Source organism: Pongo abelii, chromosome 7 (assembly GCF_028885655.2).
Source record: "Pongo abelii isolate AG06213 chromosome 7, NHGRI_mPonAbe1-v2.0_pri, whole genome shotgun sequence".
NCBI classification, from domain to species: domain Eukaryota; kingdom Metazoa; phylum Chordata; class Mammalia; order Primates; family Hominidae; genus Pongo; species Pongo abelii.
This window is the reverse complement of record NC_071992.2, coordinates 140,469,618-140,491,685: the sequence shown is the minus strand read 5'-3', so window position 1 is coordinate 140,491,685 and position 22,068 is coordinate 140,469,618. Positions and strand designations below refer to the sequence as shown.

At 41.3% G+C, this 22,068-nt stretch overlaps 1 protein-coding gene and 1 long non-coding RNA gene across 2 annotated transcripts in view; one reads left to right on the top strand and one right to left on the bottom strand.

Annotated features, from left to right (window-relative positions):
• LOC129047529 (uncharacterized) overlaps positions 1-22,068 on the top strand; it is a 95,518-nt gene that overhangs the window by 11,211 nt on the left and 62,239 nt on the right. The gene's annotated exons all lie outside the window — the stretch shown is intronic.
• LOC100449408 (neuropilin and tolloid-like protein 2) lies at positions 21,257-21,681 on the bottom strand. The gene has a single exon (XM_024251432.3). The coding sequence runs from the start codon at positions 21,677-21,679 to the stop codon at positions 21,257-21,259; it is 423 nt and encodes a 140-aa protein (XP_024107200.3). The 5' UTR covers positions 21,680-21,681.

Genomic DNA, 22,068 nt, shown 5'->3' with positions numbered 1-22,068 from the left:
GCATTGCTGGACAGAGCAGTGAAAACAACACAGGCCAAGAAGGCTGATGGCTGTCATGACAAGGAGCAGTGAGTACCACTGGGGAATGGGAGTGCAGCAAGTGGCTAGGAAACTGAAGTTGAATTAACAAAGGGAGGAGGGTTTTGGAGCCAAGTAGTTTAAAATAATTACTCAAGCCCTCAGTGGGTATACAAAAGGGTCATGCTCAGATGAGAAGAAAGCGTTTGCTCCTCAGTTTCCTCTGAAGCACCAAAGCTACCTCCAGCTTTGGAAAAGGTGTTTCCCGTGGGAGTGGGCAAAATCACAGTGGGTTGGGACCAGTTGTGATTCCATGACATTGCCAGGAGAAAAAATATTCAGCTCTCTCAGCAGGGGGACCTCAGCACCCACATAGTAATGGAGGGGCAGGACACAAACATACCACATCTACATAGTATATAGGTAAACGCAGAGTCTGGGTAATTAGTAGTCTCAGGTTTCCTGGAAGGATCATGCTTTTTGATTCAGTTGGTTGTCTGGGAAATAGTCCAGATCTTTCTTTGCCAAACTCAGGAGTGGTAGAAACAGAATTAGCATGCCATCCGTATTTTTCAAAGAAGTGATGAAAATGGATTTTCAGTAAGATTTCTGAACCAATTTTTTAAATTCGTATTTTAGACTTTCACATGGAGCTGTAGAGGAAGTGCATTCACTCCTGAGAGAGTGACACTGTTTTTTAAAGAAACCTCAAACCCAAATTGGAATCTCTTGTTTTAATTCTAATTCTGGCACATCACTAACAACCACTGGATGTGCCAACCCAAGGATGTTTTTTTTGAAAGGAGTTTTTAGTTCTGAAGCATTGGTTCTACTTGTGGCAGATCTAAAAATGTTGAATAATGAACAAGAATTTAGTTTTGGGAAATCTAAATGTGTTGACTGCACAACACTTTTAGAAAAGAATCTTGATGCATTTAAGCAGGCACCTGCTGGGATTGGGAAAATCCCCTCTCCTCTGCCAGGTGGAAGAAAAAAATTATTAATAAGATAATACTATATCAGTAATTCATGCAATTTGCACCTACTATAAGCCAAGCGCTTGAGGATTATTATTTATAATCTTTATGTGATAGGATGTTAAAAGGAGACTTTTTGACCGAGTTTCTTGTTTTTCTTTTTTCTTTTTGAGACGGAGTCTTGCTCTGTCACCCAGGCTGGAGTGCAATGGCACGATCTCAGCTCACTGTAACCGCTGCCTCCTGGGTTCAAGCGATTCTCCTGCCTCAGCCTCCTGAGTAGCTGGGAGTACAGGCATGCACCACCATGCCCTGCTAATCTTTGTATTTTTAGTAGAGGAGGGGTTTCCCCACGTTTGCTGGGCTAGTCTGGAGCTCTTGACCTCAGGTGATCTGCCTGCCTCGGCCTCCCACAGTGCTGGGATTACAGGCGTGAGCCACTGCCTGTTTTTCTACCAAAGCATCAGTATTGTGGTTCTTTGTTTTGTTTTGAGTGATTCTTTTTTCTTTATTATTTTTAGTTCTGGGGTACATGTGCAGGATGTGCATGTTTGTTACATAGGTAAACGTGCCATCATGGTTTACTGCACCTATCAACCCATTATCTAGGTATTAAGCCCAGTAGGCTGTTTTATGAGGATGGTGAATGTGAGCAAGACCTCCCCCATGCAGACTTTACAACGACAATGAAGAAGAATCTGTTTTGTCTTTTGGCTCCTTTACTTGGTTTAACGTCATGATAGGTGGAGAGAAGATTGGTGGAGAGAGTGGGGGTGCTAACTTCCTGCCTCAAGCCGAGTGAGGAGTGCTTTGGGAGACTCGCCTAGACCTTGCCATGTCTTCCCTGTAGCCTTGAACCATCAGCCAGGGCCAGAGGGTGTGGTCATCACTAAGCAAGAACTGTCCTATTTCCATATTTCCACCTCTCCTCCCGTGTTTGCCTCCTAGCCAGACAGATCCTAAATAGCAGCCCCAATCAGAAGACAATGAACAGTGAAAGTAGAGAGCAGAAAGACGGACCTCCTCTTCCCCCCTGCCCATTCACCAAAGCACACCTGAGCTTGGAGGTGGGAAGGCTTAATGCTAAGTCAATTTCAGAGTTTGGGTCATTAAAAGGAATTGGACTTTTATTTATTCGTTTATTTACTTTTATTATATATTTATATATTTTGAGACCAGGTCTTTCCCAGTCCCCAAGGCTGGAGTACAGTGGCACAATCATGGCTCACTGCAGCCTCGACCTCCTAGGCTCAAACAGTTCTCCTGCCTTAGCCTCCCAAGTAGCTGGGACTACAGGTGCGTGCCACCACACTTAGCTAATTTTTAATTTCTTTTTGTAGAGACAGGGTCTCACTGTGTTGCCCAGGCTGGTCTTGAACTCCTGGGCTGAAGTGATCCTACTGCTTTGGCCTCCCAAAGTACTGGGATTACAGGCAGGAGTCACTGGGCCTGGCCAGAAATGAACTCTTAAATTGCTAGATTGTGACTGTGTTTGCAACCTAAAGGCTGTCAACTGCCTAAGTCTGAGCAGAACAGGCTGGTGCATTTGTCATTCACAGACACTGGGAGACTACCCCCTTCCCCATATGGTCTCTCCATTCTCATCTCCACCACAGGAATAAAGTTTCAAGGGACATAAGCATAAAAACTAAAGCGTGTTTCAGCCCAATGCACCGTCATGCTTGTTCAATAACCCGTTACATTAACAGCACCACCAACTACATGGGGATTATTTTCCCCATTTTATAGATGGGAAAATAAAGGCTAGAGACATTAAATAGTGGAGCTGGAAATCAGATTCAGGTTTGTCTTTTAAGTCTGCAGTATGCCACCCTAGTTTTGGTTATTGCACCAAAAAGAGTAAAGGTTATGCTAAAGATTAGAAATGAGAAAGAAACAGATTTTTAAGAAGGAAAAATAAGTTTTTCTAATAATTTATTTTAGATATTGTCGATACTTTTAGGCCACTTTGGCAGTTTATTTAAAAGGTAGAAGTAATTTCTTTCCCAAAAAGGCAGGAGTATTTTATTTGTATGAAACTACACAAGAGTATATTTTTCCCTCTGTACGTGCACACCCCAGGACAGCATATAGCAGTAGGCCCCTTCTATCCTAAGGATCTATCATTCTACATGAAAATTTAAACTTATAAGTCAGAGAAATAAAGAGCTGAGTCTGCTTTAGAAAATAATTCACTGCAGGCTTTATTTATAAATAACAAGAGTACCAAATGAATTTTGCATTTCATTTAATTTATACAACTTGGAAGGTAGAAGGACTTTTCAGGATTCCATCAATTTCCAGAACCCCAGGGTTTACCTGTAATCAATTTCACTCAACTTTGTATGGATGACAATCCCCTCGCCAAAAGCATGCCCAGAGGAAATTGGAGGAGCTGTACTACGTGTTCCACCCTTTCCTACTTAACCATGATTTTGCTTTTCTATTTTCTATTGCTTGGGTGAGAACTATCACTCGACACTTGCCCTAATATCTGAAAAAGACATGCCTTGGTTTGCTGCTCTGTTGTCTTCAGTGGGGGCTCTGGAGCTAGCCTAACTTCCCAACCAAGCCTGCTCTCACCCACCCACTGCCCCACCATGCCACCCTAGCCCTGAAGTTCCTTCCCATCCCCAGCTTTGCCTGATGAAATCCTACTCTTCCAGGCATGAACATTCCTATCTCCATGAAGCTTTCACCTGCCCCCATAAAAACAAATGGCATCTTCTACAGAGCTCCCTGTGCATAGCCACTCAGCACCTTCCCACCTACTGCTTGTACTGGAGTTAGCTGTCTGGTCGCAGCCTTCCCTACTGAGAGTGAGCCTCTCAGGAAGAGGCTGTGCCCTATTCTATTTGTCTTTGAGGTTCCATCTCCTCTACTGTGCCAGCACCTGGTATGAATGAAAGTCTGTTGAATGAGTGAATAAATGGGTGGATGGATAGATGAATAATAAGGGAGTGAGGCTGAGCCACACTAACAATAATAACCACCCTTCTTGAGAGTCTACCTGTGCCAGGTGCTTTATGTACACAATTACCTGGAATTCTTACAGGAACCATGGGTAGTTCCCATTTCACAGAACAGGAGTCTCCAGAGGCTATCTCCTCACTCTGTCCACTGGATTAGGCTGCCTCTTGTGACTCTTCATGGGAGCCAAATGAAAGGTTGGCTGCCCGTGAAGGGGTGTTGGAGGGGAGAATGGGAAGATAGGATGGGGATGGGAGGGATGTCATCTGCCTGAGTCTCACGTGACCCAAAGCATACCCTGTCATGCCCCACATCAGCATTAGCAAGCATAGCTCTGTCCTGCAAATGCAAATGCTAAAATTAGTTTAGCTTCATTCTCCAAAGGGCATCTTTCCCCCTCCCTGCAGTGAATGCATTTACATAATTTTATTCTGAGAGGAAATAATCACTCAGCTTTTTTAAAAATGAGCCTCTTTAAGTATGTCTTTTTGCCCTCTTCTCCCATCTTTTGCAAGCTGAATAGCAGTTCTGCTCTACGATCTGCGTTGTTTTTTCAGCATTGGTAGACATAACAGATCTCAACAACATGGGGAGGCAGGTAAAGCAGTGCTGGAAATGTCAGGGGAGCCGGGCTGTGAGAGCAAAAGAAAAGCAGGAGCCCCTTTGCTGATGGCCACACCCCTCCTTTCCTAATCCAGTTGGCACCCAAGTTAGACCAGCTGACATCAAAGCTGGTTCAAAACAGTCTTTTAAAGGAAGAAAACTATGCAGGCAGGAGTCATACAGTGTAAGACACCCTGGGTCTATATGCAGACAGAGCAGTCCCTTTGCTGATTCCTAACTGAACTTTTCCATCTGGAAAGTGGGGATGATAATACAGAACCTGCTCAAGTGATCTCAACGTGCCGCTGTTCAGTTTGTCTGATTTTTGTTAAGGAGGTTGGTTGTTTTAGGATCCCATGAGGTTGGGGACGTGGTTAAGACAACAAGATGAGGGTTCCCAATTGACCACGGAAAGGCTCTCTTATCTTGAGTTTGGAGGCTGGCTGACCTTCCCAGTGTGTTACTAGGTCAACATGTTATCTCTTTTGTTGTACCTTAAACCTCATTGTGACAGGCGCTGGTTTTCTATATAAACCAGATACTCCACATATGCAGGGACTTTGGATTCTGGTTTTTCTTTGCTAGACTATGCTTATTCAGTTGCAGGAGTTGTGTGTTTCTCTGGCCAGGCTCCCGAGAGTGCAGCAGGTGCTCTTAAGGTAATTGTCTGGGGGTAATCCCTCTTCTCCAGGCGCATGCTCAGTCCTTATGCGTGGGTCCCCGTGCCCTGGTCAGTACTGTATAAATGCCAAGGCTCCCTTTTCCCATTAGGTAATATAATTTTTCCAAAGGTGTCTCCCTGACCCATGCTGAAACAATTGAATTTCTTTTCTGGAATTTGGACTTTGGAAGAGAGAAGCAGAGACTGGGATTCACACATATAGCTGTGCTGACAACAAAGGCCAGCACAACATTGTTGAGTTTACTCAACCACTCGACACATGCAAAATATTCGATAAAGGTTTACCTTATTATTATTGATATTATTCTTTATAATCCTTCCAACAATCCTGCCATGTAACTATTTTCTCATTCTAAGGATCAGATGAAGAGCTCAGAGATTCAAAATTCATCCCAAGGCAGAGTAACAGAGCTAGAACCCAAATCTTGCTCAGTCTGCTTGCAAAGTCCCCACTCTTGCCATTGCACCCTGAGCCTTGTTTGCTGGTAGCATCATGACCCACCTTTACAGTGCAACTAAAAATAAGAAGTATGCTCACAGATTAGCTTTGAGTGATAAAATCCAGGCACAAAAGAGCACATACTATATGTTTTTAAGTTTAAAAACCAGCCAAACTTTACTATGATAATAGAAGTCCAGTTGTTACCTTCGTGAGGGGAAGGGGAGAAGGCACAAAGGGACGTTTCTGAGATACTGGTGATATTCTGTACCTTGATTTGAATGCTGGCTACACAGGAATATTTACTTTGTAAAAATTTGTTGAGCTGTATACTTAAGATTTGTGCAGTTATTGCTCTTGTGTTTGTTATATATCAATTAAAAATAAGAAAGGAAGAAATGAGAAATAAACTGAATTTAGGGAGGAAGACTGCCCCCTTTCTCTCACCCTTCTTATTAACCAGACTGTTTTTACTCATTTTACTAAATTCAATAGAAAACATGATAGCTTTATTCATTTTACTGTATCTTTTTCAGACTTAATTCTTAAACATCTCTCTCATACATATGTAAATATACATTATATATAAATATAATTGCAGTCATCCGCTAGATGCCAAGTTTTCTATTTCTGTCTTTATTTAGTAGTAGTCTTAAGCTTTTTACAGCATAATTATCAACTAAATGGCAATTGAATTTCTTTTCCTGATATCCTGTCTTCATATTTTCAATGATCCAACTTGTTTTCTTATCTCATAAGGCCAGAAAGTTGTAATGACTCTTAATACTGTAGAAATTAACAACCATTATTATTATTTTAGCCCACTTATATTTAATATATTTAATGAAATTTTTACTAAAGTATAATACACATAAAGCCACACAAATCCTAAGTGAGAACTTAATGAATTATCCCAAAGTGAGAAGTCCTAGCCAGAGAAATCAGGCAAGAGAAAGAAATAAAAGGCATCCAAATAGGAAAAGAAGTCAAATTATCTCTTTTCACTGATAATATAATTCTATATGTGGAAAACCCTAACAACTCCACAAAAAGGCTCCTAGAGGTGAGAAATGAACTCAGTAAAGTTTCAGGATACAACAATGTATAAAAATCATTAGCATTTCTATATACCAATAATATTCAAGCTGAGAGCAAAATCAGGGATATAACCCAATTTACAATAGCCACACACACACGTAAAATATCTTGGAATACATCTAACCAAGGAGATGAAAGATCTCTGCAAGGAGAAGTACAAAACACTACTGAAGGAAGTCATAGATGACACAAAGAAGTAGAAAAACATCCCACACTCATGGATTAGAAGAATAAATATCATTAAAATGGCCATACTGCCCAAAGCATTTTATAGATTCAGTGCTATTCCTATCAGCTATTTCTATCAGAAAAATGACAACCAACATAATTTTTCACAGAATTAGAAAAAACTATTCTAAAACTCATATGGGATCAAAAAAGAGCCTGACTAGCCAAGCAATTTTAAGCAAGAAGAACAAAGCTGGAAGCATCACACTACCTGATTTCAAACTATACTACAAGACTACAAAAACCAAAATGGCATGGTACTGGTACAAAAGTAGACACATAAACTAATGTAACAGAATAGAGAACCCCAAATTTGCATACCTACAACCATCTGCTCTTCAACAAAGTTGACAATACCAAGCAGTAAGGAAAGGACTCCCTATTCCATAAATGGTTCTGGGATAGCTGGCTAGCAGAAGAATGAAACTGAACCTCTACCTTTCACCATATTTTAAAATTAAGATGGATTAAAGACCTAAATGTAACACCTACAACTGTAAAAATCCTGCAAGATAAACTAGGAAATAACATTCTGGACATATGCCCCAGCAAAGATTTTTATAATGAAGATATCAAAAGCAATAGCAACAAAAACAAAAATTGACAAATAGGACCTAATTAAACTACATAGCTTCTGCACAGCAAAATAAACTGTCAACAGAGTAAACAGACAACCTACAGAATAGGAGAAAATATTCACAAACTATGCATCTGACAAAGGTCTATCCAGAATCTATAAGGAGCTTAAACAATTCAACAAGAAAGAAACAATCCCTTTAAAAAGTGGGCAAAAGACATGAACAGATACTTCTCAAAAGAAGACATATTTGGCCAACAAATACATGAAAAAATGCTCAACATCATTAATCATTATAGAAATGCAAATCAAAACCACAATGAGCTTACTATCTCACACCAGTCAGTATGGCTATTATTTTTTAAAAAACTAGATGTTGGCAAGACTGCAGAGAAAAGGGAGCACTTAGAAACTGGGAGTGGGAATGTAAATTAGTTCAGCCAAAGTAGAAAGCAGTTTGGAGATTTCTCAATGAACTTAAAGCAGAAGTGCCATTCAATCCAGAAATCCCATTACTGGGTATAAACCCAAAGGAAAATAAATCATTTTACCAAAAAGATACATGCACTCATCTTTCATTGCAGCACTGTTTACAATAGCAAAGACATGGAATCAACCTACATGCCCATCAACAGGGGACTGGATAAAGAAAATGTGGTACATATACACCATGGAATACTATGCAGCCATAAAAATGAATGAAATCATGTCTCTTGCAGCAATGTGGATGCAGCTAGAGGCCGTTATCCTAAGCAAATTAATGCAGAAAGAAAAAACCGAATACCCCATTTTCTCACTTATAAGTGGGAGCTGAATATTGTGTACTCATGGACATAAAGATGGGAACAGTAGACACTGGGGACTACTAGAGGGAGGAGGGTAGAATGGGAGTGAGGGTTGAAAAACTACCTACCTGGTATATGCTCACTACCTGGGTGACAGGGTCATTTGCATACCAAACCTCAGTGATGTGCAATTTACTTACCCATGTAACAAACTTATACAAGTACCGCATGAACCTAAACAGTTGGGAAAAAAAATTATACCAAAGTGAGCATACGTGTGTAACCACTACTGAGGTCAAGAAAGGGAATATTTCTAGCTCCCCAGAAGCCCTTTTTGTCCCCCTTCCCCAACACTACCCTCTACTTCTCCCCAAGGCAATCACACCAGAGATTAGTCCAATGTGTTAGAACATTATATTGAGAACCAAAACCTCCTGCAATCACAGTGCACTGTCTGCATTAACGTGATTTTATCATTCCAAAAAATTCTTGCTCAGGAAAATAAAGTTATAGGTAATCTTATTGTTTGTTTCAGGTACTTCCCCTAGATTCATTTATCCAGAAAATAAGCCACTCTTCCAGACATCATCAACCCCTTCTCAGGACAAAGAGTAGGCTCATAAAATGAAGAGCCTGTTTAAGATTGCTGCTTTCCCTTCCTTAAATGTTTGGTGGAATTTACCAGTTAAATCATCTGTTCTTTGTGGAAACATTTTTCGTTATGGATTCGATTTCTTAAATAACTAATAGCAGTATTTGAGTCACCCATTTTTTCTCTTGTTGCTTTCAGTCAGTTGTGTTTTCCAAAGAATTTGTCCAGCTGAAGTTACTGGTATAAAGTAGTTTATTATATTGCCTTATTCTTTTTTACTGTCTGTAGAATGGGAACTTATATACCCTCTTTTATTTCTAACATTAACAATTTTGTTTTCTCTGTATTTTCTTTATTACTTTTGGCCTTGTTCACTTTTCTGTTGCTTTCTATTTCAATGATCTCTGATCATCTCTTTATTTCCTTCCTTGTAGATTGAGTTTTCTTTTCCTAATTTTCTAAGGTAGAAATTTAGATCATTCATTTTAAAAGCTTCCCTTTTTTCTCATATCAGTATTTAAAGCTGGAAATTTCCTTCTAGATACTTTTTAGCTGTATCCCACACATTTTGACATGTTTTTTAAATCAGTCAAAAACATCTTATAATTTTACTATTAACACAGGGCTTGTTTGGAAGTATGTTTCCTATTGCCAAGTACTTGGAAGATTTTCTGGAAGACTGATTGTTATTAATTTCAATTTCAATTTGGCCAAGAGCATAGTCTGTAACATTTTAATCTTTTAATATGTATTGAGACTTATTTTATGGAAAAGCATGTAGTGTATCTTGATGACTATTCCTCATACCTGGGAAAATAATCTGTATTCTGCTGTTGTCAGTTGGGTATAAATTATGCAAATGTCAATTAATTAAAATTGGTTGATAATATTGATAGTAGTTGCTCATTCTTCCACTAGCTACCAAAAGAGGAGGTTACAGTTTTCAACTATTATTGTCATTTCTCTATTTTTTCTTTTAGTTTTGGTCAGTTTTTGCTTAATGAATGTTTGTGATTTGTGTGCATATTTATTTTGGATTGTTATTTATTTATTTATTTATTTTGGTGAATTGACACTTTCAGTATTTAGGAATTAGAAAATTAGTTTTTAGGTCAGGTGCAGTGGCTCACACTTGTAATCCAATCACTTGGATCACCTGAGGTCAGGAGTTCAAAACCAGCCTGGCCAACATGGTGAAACCCCGTCTCTGCTAAAAACACAAAAAATTAGCTGGCGTGGTGGTGCATGCCTATAATCCCAGCTATTCAGGAGGCTGAGGCAGGAGAATCGCTTGAACCTGGGAGGTGGAGGTTGCAGTGAGCCGAGATTGTGCCACTGCACTCCAGCCTGCGCAACAGGGTAAGACTGTGTCTCAAAGAAAAAAAAATTAGTTTTTAAAAAGTTAGAAAATAAAGTCCCCCTTTATCTCTAGTAATACTCTTTATCTTGATGCCTACTTGATCATTTTTTCCAATAATTAAGGTTTCACTCTGTCATCCAGGCTAGGGTGCAGTGGCACACTCATAGCTCACTGAAGCTTTGTCCTCTCCGGCGCAAGCAAACCTCCCACCTCAGCCTTCCAAGTAGCTGGGACTACAGGCACATACCCCCACACCCAGCCAATTTGTCAATTTTTTGTAGAGACGAGATCTCCCTATATTGCCCAGGCTGGCATTGAAATCCTAGGCTCAAGTAATTCACCTGCCTCTGCCTCCCAAAGTGCTGGGATTATAGGAGTGAGCCACCATACCCAGGCAATTTTATTCTATAGCTATAATTACAGTGCTCATTTGTCAAAATGAAAACAGAAGACAAACAACAAAACTGTTCATTACTAATCATGTCTTAAAAGCAGGAAGAGGTTCCATAACACCAAACAGACCAGTTTTAATGTTTTCCCTAAGATAAATTTAGCAGCTCCAGCTTCTTCAGTGTTTATCAAAATACAAAAGAACAAAGTAGAAGTCGTCTTTATCAATGGCAGATCAGATCCCTACAGGCTGAGAGAGAGCAAGCTACATCACACACGGAGATGGGGTGCTCCTGAGGGGCTGTGGGTTTAGATGGGCAGCCTGCCCAGCTCGCACGTGCTACTGCCATTGAGGCCCCAGACACCTCGCTCGTGTGTCTGAGCAAGCATGAATGCTGGGGACAAAGGGCCCATTTTGGCCTCATGCTGACCAAGGGACAGTGGGGCCCTGCATCCCCCAAGCTGGCTACAGCAGGTGGGGGTGTCAGCCTGGCGGGGAGAGAGATGGCCATGAGCTCCAAGCCCAGCCCCTAGTAACCTTGGGAGCACAGGGACAAGCACAAGGCTGTGGAACACAGGGTGACCCACGGACAAGTGAGTTGTGGGGATCTTCATTGTGACCATGCAGAACTGACTGTGGGCTGTCACTCCACTGCCTCACATTCCTGCGGGGAACAACTGAGCTGGCAACTCAAACTGCATACCTAGGCTAGGCAGGTCTCTCTACTTTCCATGTGGTCAAATTTTCTTGGCTTGGATTTTTTTTTTTTTTTTTTTTTTTTTTGGCTCTTAGCTAAAAATAAACTTTAATGGATATCTTACATGCTTTATTTAGAGGGAATTTCACAAAATAGATTTTTAACTGTTTTTTAAAATGCACTGAGTTCTGGTTAAAAACCAACCACCTGGCCGGGTGCGATGGCTCATGCCTGTAATCCCAGCACTTTGGGAGGCCGAGGAGGATGGATCACGAGGTCAAGAGATTGAGACCATCCTGGCCAACATGGCAAAACCCTGTCTCTACTAAAAATACAAAAATTAGCCAGGCGCGGTGGCTCGTGCCTGTAGTCCCAGCTACTCAGAAGGCTTAGGCAGGAGAATCACTTGAACCCGGGAGGCAGAGGTTGCAGTGAGCTGAGATCACACCACTACACTCCAGCCTGGCGACAGAGTAAGACTCCGTCTCAAAAAAAAAAAAAAAGAAAAAGAAAAAAAACAAAAAAGCAACCAACCACCAAAATGGATCTCAGCACATCTCAAAAGCCAGGGGTACACCCTGTTCTCCCCTCACAGTGACTCCTGGAGGCCAGATGCCCATGGTCCTACGTCCCTCCCCAGCTCTGAACAGTGAGTTGATTTTGCTTTTTACAATAAAAGCTGAGTAATATTGCATAGGAGTATCAGAAACTGCCGTATTGGAAATAAAAACTATTTACATTAAATAAAAAGACTGGCCAAAGTCTGCGTCTTCCACATTTACAGCACGGTGAGATGCACGTGGTGACTCAACTACGGAGGCAGCTTCTGGCACTCACACCGTGAACTACACATTTGCTACATGAGAGTAAAGTGGAAGGCAAGAGGAGGAGTGAGAGGATCGGGGTTCGTGTTCACTTCTGGTTTGGGAGCTGCTGGGACAGTAGTCCAGTCCTTCACAGAGCCCGTCGCCGCTGATGGTGTGGGTGGCCTGAATATACCAGTTCCTGTGGTGTAGGGAGTGAGCCCCAACGTGTCTGTGATCCCGGCTGCGTTCTTGGTGTTGGGAAGGCCCCTGCTTGTTGGTGGACACCTGGAGGACTGTATCCCAAGATTGACCCCAGCTAGCATCCTCATGAGCCCCTCCTGGGCCTCATCCATGAGTTCTCTGTCATTGCAGTCCACCACGAGGATCAGGCCTTGTGTGTGCTGGAAGTAGTGGCGGTGGCCTTGTCCTGGCCACCTACATCCCACAGGATGAAGCTGATGTTCTTGTACTCCGTGTTCTCCACGCTGAAGTCTAAGGTGGGGACGGTGGTCATAATCTCGCCCAACTTCAGCTTGTACAGGATTGGCGTCTTCCTTGCAGCATCCGGGCTCACCATGATGAAGGGCACTTCTTTTGTGCCAAAAAAGCCCTTTAAGAAGTTGGTGAAGATGTCCCCCATGATTGCGAGTGGGTGGAAGGACACTGGCCAGGGACACCTCAGTGGCAGCTCCCCCAGCCAGGTATTGGTTCCACTCCCTACTTGGGTCTTAATAGAAACACAACAGTTCTCTTATGCTTATTTTTTCATAAAATCTTTTCTATCCTTTTGCTTTCAAATTATCTGTGCTCTTGTGTTTAAAGCACATCTCTTATAGACAGCATATAATTGGATCTTGCCTTTTAAAATCTAGTTCGACAATATCTGCCTTTTAATTACAGTGTTGTTTGGTCCATTTTTATTTAATATAATTATTCACATGGCCGAGTTTAAGTTTAACGTTTTGCAGTTTGTTTTCTCTTTGTCACGTTTGTGTTTTGTTTCATTGTTGGACCTTCCAAAACTAAGCAAAGAGAGGATCACCTTAATCAAATCAGGGATTAAATTATTAGAAGCCTCAGTCCTTGGGAGGGATGTTCTAGTTCATAGTTGCTGTTACACCTAAGTATCAGCCCTTCATATTTTCCAACTAACAGTCTTGAATATTTTCCCAAGCTGTTCCTTTTTGGAGAGCTGTGAGCCTTATTTTATTTCTCTCTAGTCCTGTGAGAATCCCCAAAACTCTACTCAGCTTCCCGGAAGCTCAGCTTTTGCTTTTGGAATCAGCAGCCAAATCGAGCGGTAGAGGAGCTGCACTTCCTGGCTTTGCTGGATCTTGTCCTGTAAGCTCTTTGCCTCAGTAACTTTCTAATGCTTTCATGGGCATTCTTCATGTTTTGTTTAGGTTTTTTTTTATAGTCTTCAGCAGGATGGTTGGTCCAAAACAACCTAGTCAGTATTGCTGGAAGCAAAACTCATCATTATCATATGTTATTATTTGCAGAAAAGACAATTCACAGATGTCATGGCCTCATCTGGTAATCTAGCCTGCATAACTTAACTGCTATATAACTTGGATAAGTCATTGCCCTGCCCTGAGACCTGAGTTCCAACACTGGCCAAACACTCAAACATTTGGTCTTTTATATGTTTTTTGGGATCTTGCAGGGGTTAACTCCAAAAATAATTTTGTTTTGGTAGTTGTTTGATTTTTTTTTAATTCTATGAAATTAACCTGCATTATTAGTGATTATGTAATTAAAGTTCTGAGACAGATAACAATTTTTATTAACCGGAAGGGTCAATTCATTTGATGTAATCACAGCGTGTTATTAATAGCAAAACTTAATTTTGCTTTGTGCCCATATTTATCCCAAAATATTATTTGCATTTAATTTATTTTAGCTTAACAGAGATTTACCCAACCCTCTAGTGACATTTTCAGGACATGATTTTAAATGATACCTGTTATCCAGTCCCATCACTTTGTCTTATTTATGTTGTTGTTTCCTCAGGATTGGAATAAGTGACATGCCATGATTTATTTATTTATTTGTAAAGAGTATGGTTTAGGGAGCATTGCATTGGAAATATACAAGTAAATTTGGTTTCAAGCATCCTAATCTGTTTTTCACTCGATGAACTGAGATTTTGATTCCTTTTTAATAAAAAAGGGGGGAATGTCATGTAAGAAAGCACCCAATGAAAGCAGAACCCAGAAGGAAGGGTGAGGTGGGAGAAGTTGGCTGAGAGGGAGAAGATGTCGAAAAACTTCGGGAGATCAAATTTGTCATGGAAAGGGCAACGGGCTGGGAGCTAGAAGACCTGGGTCCTAGTCTCAGGGCTTCTGGCTGTCAGACTTTGGATAGGTCACTTCTGCCAGTGGGAAGCTCAGGAAGGTAAGGGTAGAGAGAGCAGTTCTGAGCAAAGTCCATGTCCAAGGGAGGTGGAGGGTCTCTTTACCCAGTTAATTCTGAGGGTTTCCAAACAGTAGATATCCCAGGCCTTCCTTGCATGTACTCTAGGATCAATCTACCAGTAACTTCCTATCTCTAGGCCTCAGTTTCCACGTGTATAAAATAAGGAAATTGAAATCAGTAATCTTTAAGGCCTCTTATAAGCCCCAAAATTTCAAGACTTTGAAAGGAGATTTTAAGATCTTACCCAGCTTTAGAAGTTTGGAGGACCTTTGAAATTAATGCAAAATTTTGTGTGTCATGTGTATATACAGATGTGCATTTTTCTGGGGAGAGGGTTCTTAATGTCATCATTAGGTTCCAGGTTGTTCCATGAATGCAAAAATATCAAGAAACAAATGGAAAATTAATCTTAGTAATTTAATTATAATACTTTAACAAACATCTTATTGAATAGCTTCTGTGTGTTCCTATGAGCACATAGATGAATAAGATGCAGTTCATGCGTTTGAGGAATGGTTAGTCAACCAATCATCAACAGAAGTTGTATTGGTTCTCCTGGGATATGTTGAATTGGGTCAAGAAATTCTGGGTCCTAGTCCTAGTTCCTGTAATATTTGGCTGTGACACTGACCCTCAGTTTGCTCAACTAAGAAATAGATTTAATAAAACATATTTTGCTCCCTCCTTAAGGTTGTTCATTCGATCTATAGGTTAGAGCCATGTTAGGTACAAGGGATAGAGCTGTAAATGAAACTGAGTCTGCCCCATGGGACATAGATCAGTTGGTAAGCTATGGATTTGATTTTCCTGGGATAAATGTTACAGTGTGGGTGAGAAGTGAGAAATAGATACTGTTATTCACCTCAGACAGGAGCCTGAATAAATGGCTTTATTTTCTCTCCTCCTCTTCTTTTTATATTAAATTGAACTCAGAATAAAAAAAATCCAGACCACTCATTTGCCCACTATGCCTCCTGAATATAGAGAGAGAACAGAGATGGGAACTGTGAGGTTTCTTTAAGGGACAGCCATATGTATTTTGCAAAGTGATCTCTGGGCTTTAGGAGATACTTTGGTTGGAGGATGCTGGAGGCAGCTACTGGGAACTGAAAAGGATTGAGAGTATATAATGATGCCCCCAAAATGATGTGTTGAGCATGGGATAAATGGCAGTATTTCAAAAGCACATAGAAATAATAACTATATTACTAAATATTTAACAGCCTTCTAAAATAATATAGGGGCATCTCTATAGGCTAGAAACAGAGAAAGAAAACAGTAAACCATCAGCAGTGTGTATATTAGGGACAGACACTTAAATGAATATATTTAATAGTCTATATGAGATAAAAGAATGAATAAAATTCATTGATTTTTGAACAAGGACAGTGATTATGAAGCAAGAACAAGCAGTTAATTTGTTATTTTAACAAGTGCAACATTCTGAAGATTATAGAAGAGTAAATCTGTAAACTCTAAGGTTAATTATTAAAAGATAAAGAGGTAGAAAAGATGAAAGTAAAGATAAGTAGAGGAGACACAGCAAGAAGATACAACATAGGAGTTAAAAAAGATAAAATAAGGTGCTGGAAAATGACATGCGAAAATTTACTGCCTGAGATATTCCCAGAACTGAAGAAAGACTTGAGCTCTCAGAACAAAAAAAAAAATCTACAAAATGGAATTCAAAACAAAACAAAACAAAATCAAACCTGGGCACAATGTAGCATTGCTTCAGAATAAGCTCCGAAAGGGAAACCTAACAGCTAGAGGAAAAGCAGATTACCTCCAAAGGGGTACAATCAGTGCCATCAACTTCTCAGGAGCCACATCAGATGCCATGAGACAATAAAGAACCAGCCTCAAAGTGCTGAGGATATGTATCTTTGAACCTGAAACTCCATATCTAGCCAAGTCTGTGTTTTAACAAGCCTTCTAGGAGATCCTGAGGCATGCTGAAGTTTGAGAACCACTAGGCTGCAGCATGCTCTCCACAGACATCTAAGGGAGGACTTTTCCACTCTCAATGACTCACTACTAACTCCTTTGGTCCTGCAAATGCCTGGAACTTGGCTTGCCAAATTCTGCTCACTTTTGCCAACACCTGGAGTGGGTGGTATAACAGGGATATGTCTTAACCTAAACGAGTGAAATCACAAGGGGGTTGAGTTTCAGACATTCGTAAGGTAGGTTGGAGTGGGACAAGGAGGGGCTGAGATAAGAGGCGTTATTTGGGGATCCAGATGGCTTTCCAGCAGCCACCCACATTATACGGGATGTTGCTTACTTGGGAAACAGACTTGGTCCATGGGGAAGTGATTCATCCTCATCTTCCCTCAGCCTCAGTACTCTAGAAGTGGAGACTCCTCTGGCTGAGCGTGTGTCTATGTGTTTAATGATTTCTTTGCACCAAGACAGAGCTTGAAAGAAAGTTTGCAATAAATGTATATGAAGGGCATGAGACCTACTTGCTTGGTTTTCAAAAGGTTTATTTTCATTCTTTCTGGGAGATGCCCTGAAGAAACTCTTTAGAGATCTTTCCTGCCAGCTAGTTCAGGTATTTACTGTCTGGCTTTTCTAGCTCTGAGTCCAGTTTTCTGCCTGAAGGACTTTTGTCATTTTTGAAGTGTTTATTTTTCCCTTTGGGTAAAAGTGAAGAAAAAATGTGACTTTCTTTCAGTTGGCAGTGGAGAAGTGGTTTAAAGCTTTGCTTTTCAAACACAGTGGTGATCAGACTTGTCTCATAGGGACCCAGAGCCCGAAACTAACAGGAGTGGGTGGAAGATGGTCTGGAAGCCCGCAGCATCACTGTGTACTGTGCCTTGGGCTCAGTCCCAGGTTAGATTGTCTTACTCATCTGACAAAGAAATGCGTTTTGGATGCAAGGATGAGTGAATAAGTGTTCTTATTTTCTGGTTGATTTGGTTTCTGTTTCCTGGCACCTAAGGCAAAATGATCAATCCTTTGATAAATACTTTAAAATCTTTGTATAGCATCCTATAGCATACAGAGCGCTTCTGTGCTCACTGTTTTTGACTGAGCCTCCCAGGGGCACTCTGAAACTTGGAGAAAAAGTGTCACCCAGTTCCGCCTTTGGGACAAAGAAGCTGAATCTTGGGAACATTTGAAACTATACATTCAGGAAGGTGCTGAATCGGGACCAAGAGTCTGTCTCTTTAGATTTTCTCCTCAGTTAGGCAGGTAATGGAGCAAATTCATCTACCTCCCATTCAAGGCAGGGGAAGGAGAGAGTTTACTAGAAAACCATGACCATGAGAGTGTTAAGGTCCTTGCTGCTATGGAGAAAATGAATTATCTGGTCCCTTGTATCATTACCAACTGGTAACAACCTGGAGGCAAGGGGAATAAGGAAGTTGTCATCTCAGTCTCCAACATTAATTCCTTGAAAGGGGTCTGAATACAATAGAGAAAATTGTATTTTCAGCCATGCTTGCTCAAAAAGTAACTCTATTTAAATCAAGGGCATAACATTGAATCACAATTACAATTTGATGAAAGTACCTGGAGACGAAAAGGATAATGTAGTGTGGGTTTGGGGTGAATCAAGATTAAATAGTCACTGTTGATTGTGATAAAGAAGGAGAATGTGGTGAAATAGATACTTCTGGAAAATTGCGATGCTACCACTGGGTATCCAAAGGCTACACAGGGTAAATTTGGAATCCATTTTTCATTTTCCTTACTAGTTGTTCTGCACTGGTTAAGAAATATAACTTTGCCTCTCACCCCCATCTGGGGTACAGGAGAAAGTGATCAAAGGATCACATTTTAAAAATGGGTTTTATTATTTAAATGACTGGTCTTCTCTTTTTATTCCTATTGTTTGAAAACAGCTGAGTTCTTTTTTTCTGATTACCGTGCTACAGATGTTTATTGTAGAAAGTTTGGAAAAAACAGAAAAGCATAAAGAATGTAAAAATCACCTGTAGTTCCACCACGCAGATAGCAGTAATATTAAGGTGGTATTGTATTTACATCTAAAATTTCATCCCCACACCCATACACAATCCACTAATTACCCCAGTTCTCATCAGCCTAGGGTTGCTACTAAAGCCACTTTAGGGAAAAGTCTTTCTTTTCTTCTCTTCATACCCTGTCCTCTCTTTGGAAGGACACATTGCCAAGGCTTAAGGAAGGTGGTGACCAGTGCATCCTGATTTGCTAGGGACTTTCTGGTTTTAGCATGAAAAACCCTACATCTTGGGAACACCTCAGTTCTAGGCAAACTGGGATAGCAAGTTTACCTCTAACTCCTCCTCCCACTGCATCAGCAGAAAGCAAGACTGATTCGGTCCTGGAGAGCTGGTGGGAGGCTGGCACTTGGCAGCCATGTTGCTCTGTTGAACAAGGCTAATGTGCTAAGGTCACTGCTCATTCATCTCAGGGCTCTTGCTTCCTGTTGGGTCTGTGCCCAGGCACAGTGAGCCTCATGAGCTCACCATTCCCTGCCTGCCTCAGCAGCACCTAAAGCAAAAAGGCAAAGCAGTGGATTGGTTAATAAGTTAGTCCCGCTATGCTGGTCCATCTACCTTCCATTCAGGGCAGGAGAGGGAGACAGTTGACTAGAAAACCATGACCTTGAGAATGATAGGGTGCTTGCTGATATTGAGAAAATAAATTCTCTGGTCCCTGTTTGGCTCATCGTGCCTGTTGCCAGCTGATTACAACCTGGAGGCAAGGGGAATGGGTATTTGTAGTCCCATCTCCAACACACAAGTGCCTTGATGCGCAGATCCCTTTAAAGCAATGAGAAAACTAAGGGTTTTTGATGTGGATGCTAGGTTGAGTTCTAGTGTAATGTAGCTCATTGTAATATTATCAGACGTGAACTGAATGCTTTGTATATTGTAAATTGAAACATATTAGAGAAATTTTTATTTGCTGGGGAGACTGATTAGAAAATCAGTGAATTTGGGTAGTAATGGCTTGTGATTCTTGCAACAAGTTGGTGGATTTCCTAAGGGCAGGGTATGACTTGAGTTGGTGGCTCTGGCTCAGTGAAGGCTGAATCAAGGTCAAACAAAGATGAGGCCTCTCACTGGAACCAGCTTTGGCAGTCATGGAGCAGGTGTGCTAGTGTACTATCTTCCCTCTGCTCGCTTTTGCCTCTGTAGCTCCACCATCCTCCCTTTTCCCACGCGTTATCTAAACACTTGGCACCAGCCCTTAAGGAACTCTTCAAGCCCTAACCATGCTTCCCATCAAAACTGACTGTCCTGAGGTTCCTTCCCTCAGGGGGTAGTACAAACAGCAATGACGGATCAAGCCTGCCCATCTGGGTGAATTTAGTGTCTTGGCAGCTCCTTCTGCGTATGCCCAAGGTCCCCACCCTCCTCTAAGAGCCTGGCACTGATACTCTCTGAGTAGGAGTTTTGCTGCGTTCTGACTCCCACCTTCACTTTGTCTCTTCTTCCTCTTTCTGATTTTCCCATGTTCTATCCTGTCTCCTTCTCTGCCTGGGAACTTCAGAGTCAAGGTTGAGTTGGATGGTCTTCCTGACTGGTTTTGGTCTCTACCCAAATTTCTATGAGTTTTATTTTTTGTTTGGTTTTTTTTTTAAACTACCCCACATCTCTTGATTCCTGCCCAATCTTCAAGCGTTCTAAACCACCAAGGCCAACAGCACCTGAGAAACCAGCAGAAGCCCATCTCTGGCAGCCCTACCAGCCGGCCCATACTCAGAGCAGAGAGCAAGGAATTTGCTTGGTTCCCAAGACAACCGTCACAGATCTAGAGGGGGAAGCTGTTCAGTGACAGAGCAATAGGTTTCTCTACTGATTCCTTTCACTGGGGTTCTTGTGGCTTAAGAGATGGGCCCCAAAGGGAGGTTAGATATGGAGCCAGCATGTTAGATCACACAATGACTGGAATTTGTTCTGTCTCTCTGCAACACAGAAAGCAGTTTCACAGCCATTATCTCTATGCTCACACCAAAGGCCTATGGGAGGGACAGCCATGGGCAGGAGGCTGATGCAGGCAAAAGAGCATCAGCTGTGAAGCCTAGCTGTTCAGCGTTCAAATTCTGACCCAGTGAGTCACTAGCAGAGTAACCTTGGCCAGCTACTAAACCTGTCATCTAAATTGAGGAAAATGCCTTTCTCACAGGGTTAGGAAGATTAAATTATTTAATACATTAATACACTCATCAGGGAATGTGGCCTATTAAATAATAGGTGTTACTACTATGTCTTTTTTTAAAGTTTATTGTGGGATCAGAATATTGACAAAGCTGTATCAGTCAAGAGCAGTATTCCCCTTGCTAAAACTAATAGGCAGCCCAAGCCTGGCTCCATCCAACCACCTCTTCCAATGCTCTTTAACTGATGGTGCTTTATGACACCAAGCAATAGATGATGATTATTGTTTCCCCTGAATAGACTAAGTTCCTTGATTGGTTTAACATATATAGACTGCCTGAGAGAATAAAAACATCACCATGTAATAGGTTAATGGTGAATTAAGGTCTTTGTAGTTGCGGCAGGAGAAAAGGGTTGGCTGCTGGAAACAGTATGGTACCCTGGAGGCTGCGTATGTACACACTCAAGAATTCACATCACCTTTAGCAGAAGATTAGAATTCAATGGATATGAATGCTTATGCAGAATCTTCTCTCCCCCTGACATAAATTTCACAAGGAATCTCCTCCATTACTTGATCTTCTAGGGGCTGTTCAGGGCACTTGTGTCCCTGTTTGAAAGTGTAACTACTTTTCTCGAAGGTGCTGTTAAATGTTTTCATTGGCTGTGGTTGTGCAAAGACATTTTGGAAAGGAAGCTCCATGGAACTGAGACTGGTCCTGCTTTGTTTGACGCTGTAGGTCAGCGACCCACTGTGGTGGTCATGGATGCACTGGGAGGCGGTGGAGGAGCGCCGTGTCTTCTGGTAGTTGTTCAGTTCTTCTGACAAGTCTGCCAGATCTGCAGAAATGTCTTTGTCCCTTAGCGAAAACAGTTCATAATAAGGAGGATCAAACATTTCTTGGAACCTGGTTTTATGAAAAGCAGTTTTGCAAGCCATGACCTTTTCTTGAGGCTGTTTCACTTGTACTAAAACAGAAATAATGAGAAGGGCCAAGACAATCTCTGAAGTAATGCCAGTAACTGTCCCATGAGTTTCAGTGGTTGTTCAAATAGTCCTGCCTTTTCTCTTTTCTTCACAATGATTTTCATCCCAAGGGTATACACAGTTTTGGACACCATTACAGACTAAAGGATTATTGATGCACATGTTGCTATGGCAAAAGACAGTGCTGCCTGTACAGGGAGCTGATGATCCAGCAATTTTACTTTTAGCTGTATACTCCAAAGAATGGAAAGCAGGAACTCAGTTACTTGCACACGAAAGTTCATAGCAGCATTACGCACAATAGTCAGAAGGTGGGAACAGACAAAATGCCTACTGATGGG